The sequence below is a fragment of the Schistocerca americana genome, chromosome 1, assembly GCF_021461395.2.
Source record: "Schistocerca americana isolate TAMUIC-IGC-003095 chromosome 1, iqSchAmer2.1, whole genome shotgun sequence".
In the NCBI taxonomy this organism is placed as follows: domain Eukaryota; kingdom Metazoa; phylum Arthropoda; class Insecta; order Orthoptera; family Acrididae; genus Schistocerca; species Schistocerca americana.
The window spans coordinates 980,466,599-980,482,361 of NC_060119.1; the positions used below are offsets into that span (position 1 = coordinate 980,466,599).

At 43.5% G+C, this 15,763-nt stretch overlaps 1 protein-coding gene across 1 annotated transcript in view; it reads left to right on the forward strand.

The window, feature by feature from the left end:
- The window catches only part of LOC124548342 (LIM/homeobox protein Awh), a 322,587-nt gene that overhangs the window by 289,992 nt on the left and 16,832 nt on the right, over positions 1-15,763 (forward strand). Inside the window, exon 5 of the mRNA XM_047125168.1 lies at positions 12,494-12,640. Within this exon, the coding sequence (XP_046981124.1) occupies positions 12,494-12,640 (147 nt within the window). The remainder of the gene's footprint in view (positions 1-12,493; positions 12,641-15,763) is intronic.

Genomic DNA, 15,763 nt, shown 5'->3' on the forward strand with positions numbered 1-15,763 from the left:
GTACGTCGTGTTCGGATCCGGAATTCGTTTCTAGTAGTGGTGATGGTGGTGGAGGCGGAGGCGGAGGGAGGGAAATCCTTGTTTCTATATGAAGCTGGTATCTGTCATCCTTGTTTCTGGTTCTCTTCCTCCCTCCCCCCCTCATAAATACTCGTACACTCCAACACAAAAAACGAAGCACCGTGAAAGGATTAACCGAATGGGACAGATATCGGTAGACGTGACGTACCTGTACATACAAACACATGACTACAATTTTGGAAAAGATGGATGATTAATTCAAGAGAAACAGCTTCACGAATTGAGCAAGTCAATAACGCGTTGGTCCACCTCTAACCTTTATGCAAGTAGTTATTCGGCTTGGCATTAATCGATAGAGCTGCTGGTAGTCCTCCTGAGAGATATCGTGTCAAATTCTGTCCAATTGGTGCATGAGACCGTCAAAATACCGAACTGGTTGGAGGGCCTTGCCCATAATGTTCCAGACATTCTCAGTTGAGGAGAGATCCGACAATCATGCTGGTCATGGTAGGGTTTGGCAAAGACGAAGACAAGTAGTAAAAACTGTCGCCACGTAAGGGGAGAGGGCCGGGCATTATTTTGCTGAAATGTAAGCCCAGGATGCCCTGCCATGAATGGCAATAAAACGGGTTGCAGAATATCGTCGTCGTACCGCTGTGGTATAAGGGCGCCACGGATAACAACCAAATGGGTCCTGCTATGGAATGAAATGGCACACCAGACCATTTAATACTGGTCGTCGGGCCATATTGTGGGTGACAGCCAGGTTGGTATCCCATAGCTATCTGAGGGCGTCTCCAGACACGTCTTCGGCCTGAAATCCCATTAACTAGAGTAGAACTGTCTTCAGTGATGAGTTCCACTTTCCGATGAAGAACCAAGAAGTGTCTGAGGACGCCACGGACAGCGATAGGATACCACTGTCTAACCATTTGTTTATTTGTACATGTACGTCAGTCACATCTACCGATTTCCGTCCCATTCGGATAATCCCTTCGCGGTGCTTCCTCACTTTTTTCTCTTTTTTCCCTTAAAGTGTATAACTTGCCATCATCCCCACACTTAAGGTGCCACTGATACCTAGAACTTTAGCAGTAAAATACATGAAGTGTTTCAATGTATGAGGGTCACTCCAAAAGAAATGCACACTATTTTTGTAAAAATACAGTTTTCATTCTGCATGTGTGAAAGTTTTACAGTGTGTAGATACATTCTTCTCGCTTGTTTTCAAACTTAGTTCAGCCTGTTCCCGTGAGAGGCGCCGTCACAGCATTTCTTCAAGATGGCTGCTACACTTGACGCTCGTCAGAAGCAACGTGCTCTCATAGAATTCCTGTGCTGTGAAAACGAGACAGTGGGAAACATCCACAAGAGGTTGAAAAAGGAGTGTGGAGATGCTGCTGTCGATCGCAGTACAGTTATTCGGTGGGCAAGCAGGTTACGTGATGAAAGCGGCACGGCAATATTGAGGATTGTCCTTGCAGTGGCAGGCCTCGTACTGCACACAGTGCAGACAATGTGCAGAGTGTTAACGAATTCGTGACTGCTGACAGACGCATCACAGTGAACTAATTGCCACGCTACGTTGGGATAGGGGAAGGAAGTGTTCGCAGAATACTGAAAGTGTTGGCGTTAAAAAAGGTTTGTGCCAGGTGGGTTCCCAGGATGTTGACAGTGGCTCACAAAGAAACTAGAAAAACGGTATGCAGCGAACTTTTCGAACAGTACGAGAATGGTGGAGATGAAATTCTTGGAAGAGTTGTGACAGGTGATGAAACATGGTTCCATCATTTTTCACCAGAGACGTAGAGGCAATCAATGGAGTGGCATCATGCAAATTCACCCAAGAAAAAAATTTAAAACCACACCTTCTGCTGGAAAAGTTATGGCTACGGTGTTTTTCGACTCCGAAGGACTCGTTCTTGTGGACATCATGCCAAGTGGAACCACCATAAATTCTCGTGCATATGTGACGACATTGAAGAAACTTAAAGCTCGACTGAGTCGTGTTCGACCACATCGGCAAAATCAGGATGTTTTGCTGTTGCACGACAATGCATCGCCACATGTCAGTCAAAAAACCATGGAAGCGATCACAAAACTGGGATGGACAACACTGAAACACCCGCCTTACAGTCCTGACCCGGCTCAATGTGACTATCATCTCTTTGGGAAACTGGAAGACTCTCTTCGTGTAACAAGGTTTGAAGATGATGACTCCCTTGTGCACGCTGCCAAACAGTGGCTCCAACAGGTTGGTCCAGAATTTTGCCGTGCGGGTATACAGGCGCTGGTTCAAAGATAGCGTAAGGCAGTTGAGAGGGATGAAAATTATGTGGAGAAATGAAAATATTGTTCCTAAAGGATGTATCTACACACTGTAACACTTTCAAACATGTAGAATAAAAGATGGATTTTTAGAAAAAAAAATAGTGTGCATTTCTTTTGGAGTGACCCTCCAAATAACAATTTATTTACACCATTGTTCATTACATCGCTACAACACTTCTTTCAAGAAAACACAGTTCACAGAAATATATAATCTGGAAAGCATTCATTCGAAAATTTTATATTTATATGTGTCATGCAATTCATTTAAGAATTATAATGACTGAACGAATTTGACAACGTCATAATTTACACGATGTAAAATCGAAGTGTGTGCTTACACTGGAATGCAAAACCTAAGGCTGAAAGTCATTTACCCATGGAGCATCACTGCCAAGTTACGTAGCTCAAAGAAACTTGGACCACACTTAGAAAGAGGTGCTGCAGAATAGTACAGAAAGTAACTGAAAGAAATACGGAATGAGACGAACCGAAATGATTATTCAAAGGCAACAATTAAGCTAAAATCACGGTGAGTCATGTTGGTCTCCAGAACGTTACAAAAGGCGAGACATGTTCCTTAAGAGGTCCTGTGGTCACCATGGACGAAAATTCATACTCGGCAACGTGCTCCCATGGTGGCCACGAGGTTGGTAAGCATTCCTTGTGGCAGGGCGTTCCATTCCTTCACGGCGTTTTTCATAACTGCTGGATGGTCGTTGGTACACGTGGACGTTCTGCTATTCGTCTCTCCAACGCATTCCACACGTTCTCGATGGAATTGAAGTCGAGGGAACGGGCAGGCCCTTCCATTCGCCGCATATCCCCTTGTTCCAACAGCTCGTCCACCTGCGCTGCGATGCGACCCCCTTCTGTCTTGCCTTACTCAACTTACAGGACTTTCCAATGGACTCGTACGATCCATGTCACATTTATTGTAGGCAGCAGGTATGGTTAACGTTTCGATGGGTCCCCTTACGTAGCTGGAGTGTTTTTTGCAGCCTATCAAGCCGCAAGCCCATCCACATAAGCCAGCCCTCAGTCACACAACTGAAAGTACCTTCTCGCAATTTTCTGAAGTCCTTGCGATTTTATATCGAGAAGTTACCATACTACTTTATTCTTAAAACGTTTGATGTGGTATTTGGAAGTGGATGTTTGTAACTCTTCTAGTAAAACGTCCTTTGGGTCGGCACCTGGTTTATGTACAGTCGTGGACAAAACGAGCGACACCCCTCCCCTTTTCGTTATGCTGATCCGCACAGCTTTGAAGTCTGCTACACAGCATAACAGGCAAGGCGACGAAGTGCTACCAACATATTATGCACAGGTGTGAAATTGACAAACTATCCGAATTTTCTCACACTGTTTTCAATCATGTGTGTGACTATACTAATGCTGATTAGTGTGTTAAACACAACACGTAAATATAAGATGTAAATGAAAGAAGAAACGCTAATTAGTATGAACTGTACCAATAAAAATGAATATCAGCTTATCGAGATAACATAACTGTTTTAGTAAGACAAAGTACCCGAGATCGTTACGAATTAGCAAAACGGGTTTTAAGGGCTCGGTAGACAGACAGACGGTGAAGAAAGTGAGACTAGTAGGGTTCCAAGTTTACCGATTTAGGTGACGAAATCCTAACAACGAAAATAGCCACGACAGTTAGTGAAGATGAATGCCGCATAAATAATTCCCCCTTCTCTTTATTGTAAATGTTCTAGTTGCAGTCGATACATCAGCATATTACTCGTAGATATGCTTTCGATCCAAATCACGTTTGCAGGAATGCAAGTAAAATCCATTTGCCTGTACACGTGGTAATTCAGATCCCAGTATTAATGCCACCGCGTTTTAAAAGTGCGAGCATTCCCATTGCAAGGTAGATTAAGAAACACTTCGGCTAATGAACGTTTTCGGTCTGTGGCGAGTATAATGGAGAATTCGAAACATCGCAGAATACTTTTAGCAGCTGTGCAGCCGTTTATTTCCTGGGGTGGTGCAGAATTATCCTACTAAATTTACTCGCTTAATAATAGTATTTAGTTATTTCGATAAACACCCCGAATGATTGTCACATAAGCGGTGACATAAAGGTAGAAAATTCTTGTTTTTGAGTCCAGAAAGCTCTATGCAACAGAAACTCCAGATCATTTTGCCATTTTCATTACGAAATTGCCGTCTTATTCAAGTCTGGCTCAACAATAGAGGGCTGTTTGTTTGGGTAGTCTGCTAGCGTAGTTAAAGATGTTTGCTACAGCAAATCTCGATGGAGGCAGATAGACTATCAGTAAAGCAATCTTAAGAAATTCTCGCGCCCCCAGTACAATTTACTGCTACCTTTATTCTGTACTGGCGCCCTGTGGATGTAAATATGAATATCTTGTAGGATTTCATACTTGTTATTCATTACTTTTTCCGCTTCTGTCAATAATTGGTTTGACTTATGTGTGGCTCTGAATGATTTTAACCGTATTTCGTTATGAATCTTCACGCATTGCTAAATTTGCACACTTTCATGGTAGGTCAGCAACGGTAATCCAGTATGACTGGTCTGAACCTTGACACAGACTGTTTCGCAGCCGAATGCGCTTAATGTTTTGCTAATTCGTAACGATCTGGGGTACTTTGTCTTACTATAACAGTTATGTTATCTCGATAAGCTGAAATTCATTTTTATTAGTACAGTTCATACTAATTAGCGTTTCTTCTTTCATTTACATCTTATATTTACTTGTGTTTAACACACTAATCAGCATTAATATAGTCATACACATAATTGAAAACAGTCTTACAAAGTTCAGATAATTCGTCAATTTCACGCCTGTGTGTAGTATGTTGGTAGCACTTCGTCGCCTTGCCTGTTATGCTGTGTAGCAGACTTTAAAGCTGTGCAGATCAGCCTAACGAAAAGGGGAGGGGTCTCGCCCGTTTTGTCCACGACTGTATATGTCTTTGTTCAAAAGAAGCTTGAAGGCGGATAGCGTAGTACTTCATTAGGTATCTCAGAGCGGAAGCAACCTCTTTGACTAGTTATCAAGTTATACTGAGGTACTAACGTTTCACGTGCGCACGAGTTACTGTGCAGAGTCATTACTGTTGCAAAGTCTTGCAGAACTGAATAAAATGAAAAGAAAAGCAATTCCTCTCCTGTTGGAATCCATGCAAATGGTTTTCTCGTTTCCATTCGAATGAGGCGTCTTGAAAACGAAGGTTATGTGAAAAAAATGCGTTACTTGGATTTGAAAAGATAAAGTTGGATCTTAGTTTGCCGTGAACGTGAGGGCCAGTAGAGCCGAAGCTGCGGCCCCATCTCAGTGGAACACAGATAAACGGAGTTCCCCAGTGGTCGGCGCGCTGATGTTATTACCGACAATTACGCTTCGCGCAGCCAGGAGCAGTCCCTAGAGGCGCCACAGTATCCGCCTCCTGGGACTAGGAGAGTGAATCCGAAACCCTGCGGTCCCCTGTCCACTGATGGGGAGTGTCGAATAGCAGAATCATTTCAGTTACTCCAGTATAGCTACCGCTTCACATTACGTGTAGTTACAGACACAGTTCCAGCGGCGTATTAGGAACGTACGAAAACATTTCACAAGGCGAAAGAACACTGAGATTTGCACACAGATCAAAATTCGGTGCCACATCATCTTGACCTTTCACAGGAAACGATCTAGCCGAAGGACGTTGTTGATTTTATCAGTTGGTAACACGTTATCAACCAAAGCCAAAAGCTTAGATTTTAGTTCTTGTCCAGAAAAGTGATTTTACTTCAGAGAAATGTATAGCTGGTACACGGCCGCCAGCGGTCAAACTGCACTTGCCTGGGAAATTTTCACTCAAAAGAAACATTAACATAATCCAATTTTTACTTAGTTGTTTATTCTTTGCCTATCAATTATCTCTTCCAGTTTTCAGTTCAGGGTTTTATCAACCTGGAAAATACGAAACGTCAATGTCGTGCTTATGCTGCAAATTGTTTATCATAAATTTTTAATACACACATCAATAAATATTCTGCATCATCTCGGCTCCGAGGGTTCCGGAACCTGTACAGAAAATTGGAATAGATATCAACATAAACATCATTTCCGCCCTTTTTATTGCTCATGAAAACCATACATTGCATGTTGTACCACCATACAGCGAGACCTTCAGAGGTGGTGGTCCACATTGCTGTACACACCGGTACCTCTAATACCCAATAGCACGTCCTCTTGCATTGATGCTTGCCTGCATTCGCCGTGGCATACTATCCACAAGTTCATCAAGGCACTGTTGGTCCAGACGGTCCCACTCCTCAACGGCGATTCGGCGTAGATCCCTCAGAGTGGTTGGTGGGTCATGTCGTCCATAAACAGCCCTTTTCAATCTATCCCAGACATATTCTATAGGGTTCATGTCTGTAGAACATGCTGGCCACTCTAGTCGAGCGATGTCGTTATCTTCAAGGAAGTCATTCACAAGATGTGCACGATAGGGGCGCGTATTTTCGTCCTTGAAGACGAATGTCTCGCAAATATGCTGCCGATATGGTTGCACTATCGGTCGGAGGATGGCATTCACGTATCGTACATGACCACCAGCAGCGTACGTCGGCCCCACGTAATGCCACCCCGAAACAGCAGGGAACCTCCACCTTGCTGCACTCATTGGACAGTGTATCTAAGGCGTTCAGCCTGACCGGGCTGCCTCCAAACACGTCTCAGATGATTCTCTGGTTGTAGGCATACGCGACACTCATCGGTGAACAGAATGTGATGCCAATCCTGAGCGGTCCGTTCGGCATGCTGTTGGGCCCATCTGTATGGTGTCGTGGCTGCAAAGATGGGCCTCGCCGTGGACGTCGGGAGTGAAGTTCTGCATCATACAACCTATTACGCACATTTTTATTGTAACACGACGTCCTGTGGCTGCACTAAAAGCATTATTCAACATGGTAGCGTTGCTGTCAGGGTTCCTCCGAGCCATAATCCGTAGGTAGCGGTCATCCACTGCAATAGTTGCCCTTGGGCGGCCTGAGCGATGCATGTCATCGACAGTTCCTGTCTCTCTGTATCTCTTCCATGGCCGAACAACATCGCTTTGGTACATTCTGAGACGCCTGAACACTTTCCTTGTTAAGAGCCCTTCCTGGCACAAAGTAACAATGCGGACGCGATCGAACCGCCGTATTGACCGTCTAGGCATGGTTGAACTACAGACAACACGAGCCGTGTACCTCCTTCTTGGTGGAATGACTGGAAATTATCGGCTGCCGGACCCTCTCCGTCTATTAGGCGCTGCTCATACATGGTTGTTTACATCTTTGGGCGGGTTTAGTGACATCTCTGAACAGTCAGATGCACTGTGTCTGTGACACAACATCCATAGTCAACGTCTGGCTTCAGGCGTTCTGGTAACCGGGGTGATGAAAACATTTTTTGATGTGTGTATAAATTATACTAATTCTAAATTTCAACGAATACAATGAATATTTACAGCGTCTATTAAATCCTCCAGTTACAAACTTACTTACTTACACCTCGGCTCTGTAGCCCTTGAATGGCCTTGGCCTGCATCACAATATCCTGCCATTCTATCCGGTCCGTGGCTTTCCATCTCTATACTCTGACGCCCAGCTTTTTCTTGTCTTCTTAAATTCCGTCCACCCATCTCTTTCTGGGACTTTCCTTCCGTCGTCTGCCTCCAGCCTCGCCATCAAAAGTCTTCTTACATTTTCTATCTTCCTCCATTCTGATCACACGTTCTGCCCACCGCAGTCTTCTTATTTTACTGGTAGAGTTTATGTCCGGTTCTTCATAAAGTTGCTCTGATTCTGCATTCGTACTGATGCGCCAAACTTCTTGATCGCATATTGGGTCATATATTTTACGTAGAACCTTTCTCTCCCACATGCTAAGGATCCTTTCTTCATTTGCAGTCAAGGTCCACGTGTCGGCATTATATATAACAACTGGTGTTATAATTGTTTTATGGATGAGGATTTTAGATTTTCGTGATAGAAGCGATCTCCTAAGCTTGGGTAGTGGGGCAAAGTAGAATCGGCTGCCTGCTGCTATTATAGCTTTCACCTCGCTACTGATGTCATTTGTCTCTGTGACAATCGACGCGAGGTACTTGAAATCTCTCACCCTTTCAAACTCCTTGTCGGCTATCCTGAGATTTGGTAGGTTTCGCTGGTTGGTCATTGCCACATATTTGGTCTTTTTGACATTGACTACCAGGCCAAGCTCCCTTGTACCTCTCTCCATTTGTTGATAGGCATCGACCAGCGCAGCAGTGTTTCGTGCGGGTAATGGCACATCGTCTGCGTAGGCTAGGTACTGCAGTGAACGTGGACGGTTAAAAATGGTTCCTCCTCTGTTTACCTGACTTATGACTTTTTCTAGGCAGAGGTTGAATAACAGTGAGGAAATATAATCTCCCCGTCTCAGTCCCTTCTTCACTTTCTTTTCTCTGGAAATTTCGCCCTGTATTTTTACTTTACAGTAGGTTTCACTGACGATCATCATAATGATTAACGACCTTCTTAGGTATTCCACCCTCTTCCATTACATTCCGCAATGCCACTCTTGAGATGCTATCATAGGCTTGTTTAAATTCGATTTAAAGCTGGTGTCTGCTTATTTGGCGTTCATAACATTTTTCAAGTAGTATGCGTGATGTGAATATTTGGTCACTCTGATAGTCCCCAATTCTCTCTTCCACAAAGGGAGTAAGCTTCGTAGTTAGGATGTTGGAGAACACTTTATATGTAGCATTTAACAGGAAGAGTCCTCGATAGTTACCCTGTATTTGTAGTTTGTACACATATGTGTGCATTTTTGTATCGCGAAGAAGGAATGGAAACTCGTGTTTAACGTCTTATTGAATTAGAGATGGACAGTAGGCTCGAATCGTGTAGAACCGAGGAGGAAATCGGTTATGTTCTTTCGCGAGGAACCATGTCGGCATTAAGAGATTTGGGGAACCCCGGTTCTTCTATTTGTCGTCACGGAATAATTTTTTTCTGTTTGTCATCCCAGTTACATCAATAACCGCGCTTTGCATCAGTGCAGATGTGTATAGAATGGAGTGTATGTCACGTGTGTAAAGAAAGCTTTTCCATTGATTCGCAGTAGTTGCTGCTGACAACTCAGATGTCTTCAGGCTTCCTCTCTACGATCGAACTCTGACAACGGTAGGACGCAACCGCATGAATAGGGACACACAAGGAAATGTTATAAAACAAAGATTAATGCCACAATACTGTTAATGTGCAGAACAGTACATAATGATACGGTCTCATTAAAATTTCGACCGCTATTATCACAAGAGATAAAATGGCAACGAACTATGATCTATTTACACACATAAAAATGCCATAAAACTGAGGTGAAACTACAAGAGTCAGCCGAAATGTTGTCTTCATAAACACAACATACTTACAAACTTTTTGACTGGTCTGCAGCTAATCTTAGGGCACTGCGGCATGGGAAAAATTGATTAATGATTTGTCTGCTCATAATATTGAAACTTCCTAGCGGATTAAATGTGTGTGGCGGATCAAGTTTCGAACAAGGGGCGCAGGCTTCCACGGGCAATTTTCTTACCGACCTAGCTATCCAGGCATGACGCACGATCCCCTCCTTCCCCCCCCCCCTCCTGTCTTCCCCCCTCTCCCTTACAGCTGTACTTCCGCCAGTACCTCGCCCGCACCTTCCAAACTTCACCGAGGTTCTACCTGCTTACCTTGCAGGACTAGCTCTCCTTGAAATACCGATATTGCGGTGACGTGGCTTAGGCACAGCTTCGAAAATTGTTTCCAGAATGAATGTTTCACTCTGCAAGTGAGCGTGCCCTGTTTTGAAACTTTTCGACAGATTAAGAACAGAGATAGGGTGAAAGTAAAGCTGTGAGAGCAAGTCGCGAGCTAAGCTTGGACATCTCAGCCAAAAAGGGCGTTGTCCGCGAACGTCAAAGTTCCGAATCCCGGTCCGGCACACAGCTTTTATCTGCCAGCAAGTTTCAAAACAACGTACACTCCGCTGCGAAGTGATAGATTCATAATATGGTTACCAGTGCTGACATTGAAGAAATCGGTACATGCTACCGTGTAGAAATGTGCATGCATAAAATAAAAATCGAGGAAATGAGTAAATGTTGTGGCTATCAGGATGCGAGAACTTCTTATACACTATTGTAATGGGCCGCTTAAAAACAACGGGCCGTTGTTCCTCATAACTGACACAATGTCTTGGGGTTCATGACCCTTTTGTTATAATAAATAAACAAACACCGTCTGGATCACAACTTTTTATTTATGAAAACCGGTCAATGTGCGATGCAGATCTTCAGGTCTAGGTTGGAACAAAAAGGCAATAACAATAATAATTTTACGTAAGTGCGATATTACGAACACTTGACTCATGGTGAGTGGAAATGACAAATATTATGAACTCATACATACGTGGAGCCGCAAAGTGCAGTTTGTCAGCGTTGAGTGGAACTAACGTAGCCGCGCAGGATTAGCCGAGCGGTTTCGGGCGCTGCAGTCATGGACTGTGCGGCTGGTCCCGGCGGAGGTTCGGTCCTCCCTCGGGCATGGGTGTGTGTGTTTATCCTTAGGATAATTTAGGTTAAGTAGTGTGTAAGCTTAGAGACTGATGACCTTAGCAGTTAAGTCCCATAAGATTTCACACATATTTGAACTTTTTTTTCAATTAACATAGAAAACAAGGAAGTGGTGGGGAGAAAATTTGTCGTGTAGTCACGTGACAAGTAGGTAAGTCATAGATGAGCACATCGAAACAGTTTAAAACTATTTCCCGATGCATAATAAAATAAAAAAGTTAAAAAAATTGAGTCGCAGATAGGCACAACAGAAAGACTGTCACAAATAAACTATCGGCCAGCAACGCCGTCACGAATAAACTATCGGCCAGCAACGCCTTTGTCAAAAATACACACACACAAGCAAGCAAACAAACAAAAACGCATCTCACACACACTTGACTGTAGTCTCTGGCAGCTGAAGCTCACACACTCACACAAACGCGACTCACACACACATGACTGCAGTCTCTGACAGCTGAAGCAACAGCTTCAACTGCCAGAGACTGCAATAAGTGCGTTTGCGTGAGTGTGTGTCTGTCGTCTATTTTTGACAAAGACATTGTTGGAAAAGAGCTAACTTGTGACAGTCTTTTTGTTGTGCCTATTTGCGACCCGGGCATCTCCGCTGTATGGGGAGTGACAACTTTCCTTTTCATAATATTTCTACATTCCATTCTGGATTATCCACTGCTTAAAAAAAATGAGACTTAAATGGCACGTTACTGTAGTACATTTCAGCTGGAATGATACCTTAGATAACAGTAGATAAAAAAACAAATGTTACAAACATGCTGACAGGACCCTACGCGGTGTACATTTTTGTTCTTGCTTACACACATTAAAATCTTTTTGTTTACTTTTTTTAATTTTTAAAAGCCCGTGCAAATTTACCGTACACAATCTGAGACGTCAAGAAATCTGCCTCCGTTTTAATGAATAAAAAAAGAGTACACTGAGGACTCTTTCTGTAAATTAAATAGGGGGAGAACGAAAAGGAGTTTAGTTAAGAAATAAAGGAGTTTAGTTAAGAAATAATCATAACTGTGAAAGTGTATTATATTCAAGAATGAATGAAGCGTTACGCAATAGCAAATAAAAACACATGCTACAAAGATACTGTCAGCAGTCGTATATTACTGTTCTTGTTTACAAATTATAAAAAGCAGTGCAAAATTACCAAACATATCTGAGCCTTTAAGAAGTTACCTTCGTTTTAGTAATTAAGATCGCTTGTTATTAAAAAAATTATATTTCGGGCATAGCTCATCCTTGGAAGATTAAGCAAAAGTCCCCACTCACATTATAGCGTCGCATGAATATGTAAGAGAATGTGTGAGAATGACTCATGCGACGCTACACTTGGACTGCGCCCAAAAGGCGTCGTGTTGTATTTAAGCGACTCTTTACAGTAGTATATACAAAGTGCTCAGGCCTTGTGCACGACTTTACACTGCAACTCGAGCTAGCAGGCTGGCTGCATTTGCAGCTGCCATTGACTGTAGCACGTGCCGCAGTAACGCTGTGTGTTGTGCTGCCGCAGTGCACCACGCGCCGCCGCCGCTGTCTCGCGACGCTGAAGCCGCGGCGACGTTCGGCCGGCACATCAACCTGCACCTCACCTACTCCTTCCAGGCGCAGCAGCCGCCGCCGCCCAAGGCCGCCGCCGCCGCCCTCTTCGTGCCGCACGGTAAGCCCCGGCCCAGCTGGACCAAATACACTTCTCCACAAAAGCTTGGAACATCGCAGAGTTTACTACAGTGACTTCTTATAGCACACCCACGGAGGTTTTTACAATACCTTATTGACAAAGTAAACATAATTCCGTCTGAAAACAAAAAGGATTTGGTGTAATTACAAAAATTCATTAGAAAACAAAGCAGGCCCCCTTCTAAGAAAACATCATGAAAACAATAACAGTGAAAATCTTTGTCTCACGATGATGATCAGTCTTCAGTAGTGAGTATGTCCTCCCCGCATACGGATGAGTTCTTCCACCTCGCAAGGCATGCTCTGGATGAGACCATCAAGTTTATCTTAGGGTACGAGGTCCCACTCCTCAATGGCAGATTCAGTGAGATCCTGATGATTGTCAGGTGGATTTGGACGCTGTGCAATGCCACCTTCAACAGGTCCCACGCATGATCAATTGCGTTCATGTCTGGGGACTATGTTGGCCAATGTATGCTGTTGATGTTGCATCTTCGAAGATACCACCATAATGCTAACGTACGGTGCGATCTTGCATTATCATAGACTAGGATGAAGTTGTCACCGACTTCACGTCTGTAGAGCCTTACAATCGTTTGTAGGACCTCTTGGAATTATCAGGGAATAGTCAAATTGCTGTAGATGGGAATTAGAGGGGTTCGCCGTCCCATCATTATTGCCGCCCAGAATATTAAATTCCATCTGCAAACGGATCGGCTTCCTGAACGTATCGGCGTTCCTGGTGTCGTCTAGCGCTTCTCCAAACCCTAACACATCTAGTGTCCGGTCGCAAATCAATCCTTACCTCGTCAGCAAATATGGCACTACTCCATTCTGCAATGGTCCAATGCTGATGTGCAAGAGCCCAGGTTCTTAGATTGCGTCGGTTCCGTTGGTTCAGCTCAAGACTTCTTATTGGTCTTCCCGAATGAGGAACAACCTGATCCTTTTTACCACGCACTGTTTGTTCTGAGATACGAGTCCCTGTTGCCCGGGAGAAGTCATTTCCAGAATTTTTGGCAACTGATGTGGGCCACTGCGAGCCGACAGATGGAGCAAACGATACTGCATTGGTGTTGTCATAAGAGGACGGCCACTGCGAGATCTATCTTTCACATTTCCCGTCTCTCTGTACTTTCTCCACGCCTTATAAACACCACTTTGAGTGACACGTAACCGATCGCCAGCATTTTGCTGTGTATGACCTGCTGAAAGTAAAGCCACTATCCTGACCCTATCAAAGTGTTGTATACCTCTACACGGCATTTTACTGCAATGGTGAACAAAAGCTGAATTAAGCTATTGTTGATACTGGACGCCCGCGGTGTGCCGCTAAGGCAGAGGTATGTTTACGTAACTGGGAAACGGCCACAAAACATACCAGTAGTAAACACAGTCCAGTATATGGGCACTAACTGGATGATACATGAAGTGCCCAGGTCAATGACACCTCCATTATCATACACTCTATTTTACGATAGTATTCCAAACTTTTGTTGAACTGTGTATACGCTTCATCTTTAGACCTTATCTTCTCACTTATCTCTATTACCATAGGCAAATTAGAAAAAAATGGGGTAAATAATTAATAAAGTTTTGAAACTTAGGGAAAACAATCTTAGGGGATTTAATGGTAAGAAACAGAAAAGTTCTCTCCCCCACCAGATGAAAATTTCCCTCCCCCCAACCGTTAATTCAACCTTTTTACACCTTTTCAATTTTTACAAAAAAAAAGTTCTCTCCCCCAGCAGATGAAAATTTCCTTCCCCCCAACCGTTAATTCAACCTTTTTACACCTTTTTCAAATTTTACGAAAAATGGTTCATTTTTCGAAGACATATTTTGACATATTTCTAATGAACTTCGGCTCAAAGAAAGTCACATGCATGTTTTAAGCAAGATAACGAGCTTTCGAGACATTCTATGTGGAAGAGTTTCTCATAATTTTCAAATTCGATTTTAATTCAGTTAAAACTTTCTTCTATTTCTCCACAACTACTTATATAAGTAGCACATAAATATTAGTGCTAAAATTTGAAGATGAGAGGGAGAGAGAGAGAGAGAGAGAGAGAGAGAGAGAGAGAGAGAGAGAGACAAAGATAAAGAGAAAGAGAAATTCCTTTTAAAACTGACATTTATTGATTCAGTACAATTCTACTATACAGTTTTTGTTTTGTATCACGCACATTTATATTTATTTTGGAATAAAAATCATTTGTCATGAGAATAGTGAGTTATTGTAAAATTAATTAACAATTACTGTCTTTGTTCTACATTTATAATCATGATATGAAGGGCTTATTTCAGTAGTGGTACAAGTCCATTTTTAATCCTTCTGAGATACAGAGTTCTAAAGTTAAATGAGCGCTGAAAAATCTGCAGTTGAGATTTTTCAGCGCTCATTTAACTTTGGGACTCTGTATCTCAGAAGGAACAAAAATGGGCTTGTACTACTATCGAAATAAGCCCTTCATATTATAATACTCTTACAACTAAAATTTCACAATATCTGTTGAACAAATAACCTGTTGTACATAATTACTAGCCTTTTATTTGCTGCTTCACCCATGTATGTGTTTGACACATGTGGACCACAACTTCTTCTCCCTCTCCCTGTGTCCTTCTCGTCGTTCCTCTGTCTGCCCACCTCATCCTCCTATCTCTACCGGTATATCTCCTCCTCCTCACACGCTTTCGCTTAATCTCTTCTTCCCTCTCTCTCTCTGTCCATTTCCTCCACCCCCCCTCTTTGTCCGCCCCAGTAGCTGAGTGGTCAGCGTGACGGATTGCCGTCCTCTGGGCCCGGGTTCGATTCCCGGCTGGGTCGGAGATTTTCTCCGCTCAGGGACTGGGTGTTGTGTTGTGTCCATCATCATTTCATCCCCATCCGGCGTGCAGGTCGCCCAATGTGGCGCCGAATGTAATAAGACCTGCGATATGGCGGCCGGACCTGCCCCGCGAGGGGCCTCCCGGCCGATGACGCCAAACGCTCATCATCATCACCCCCTCTTTATGACCATAGCTTCCTCTGGCCTCCCTCTAATCATATCTTCCTCCCCCTCTACCTCATCCACCTATCTACTACCCATCTAAACCTTCCACC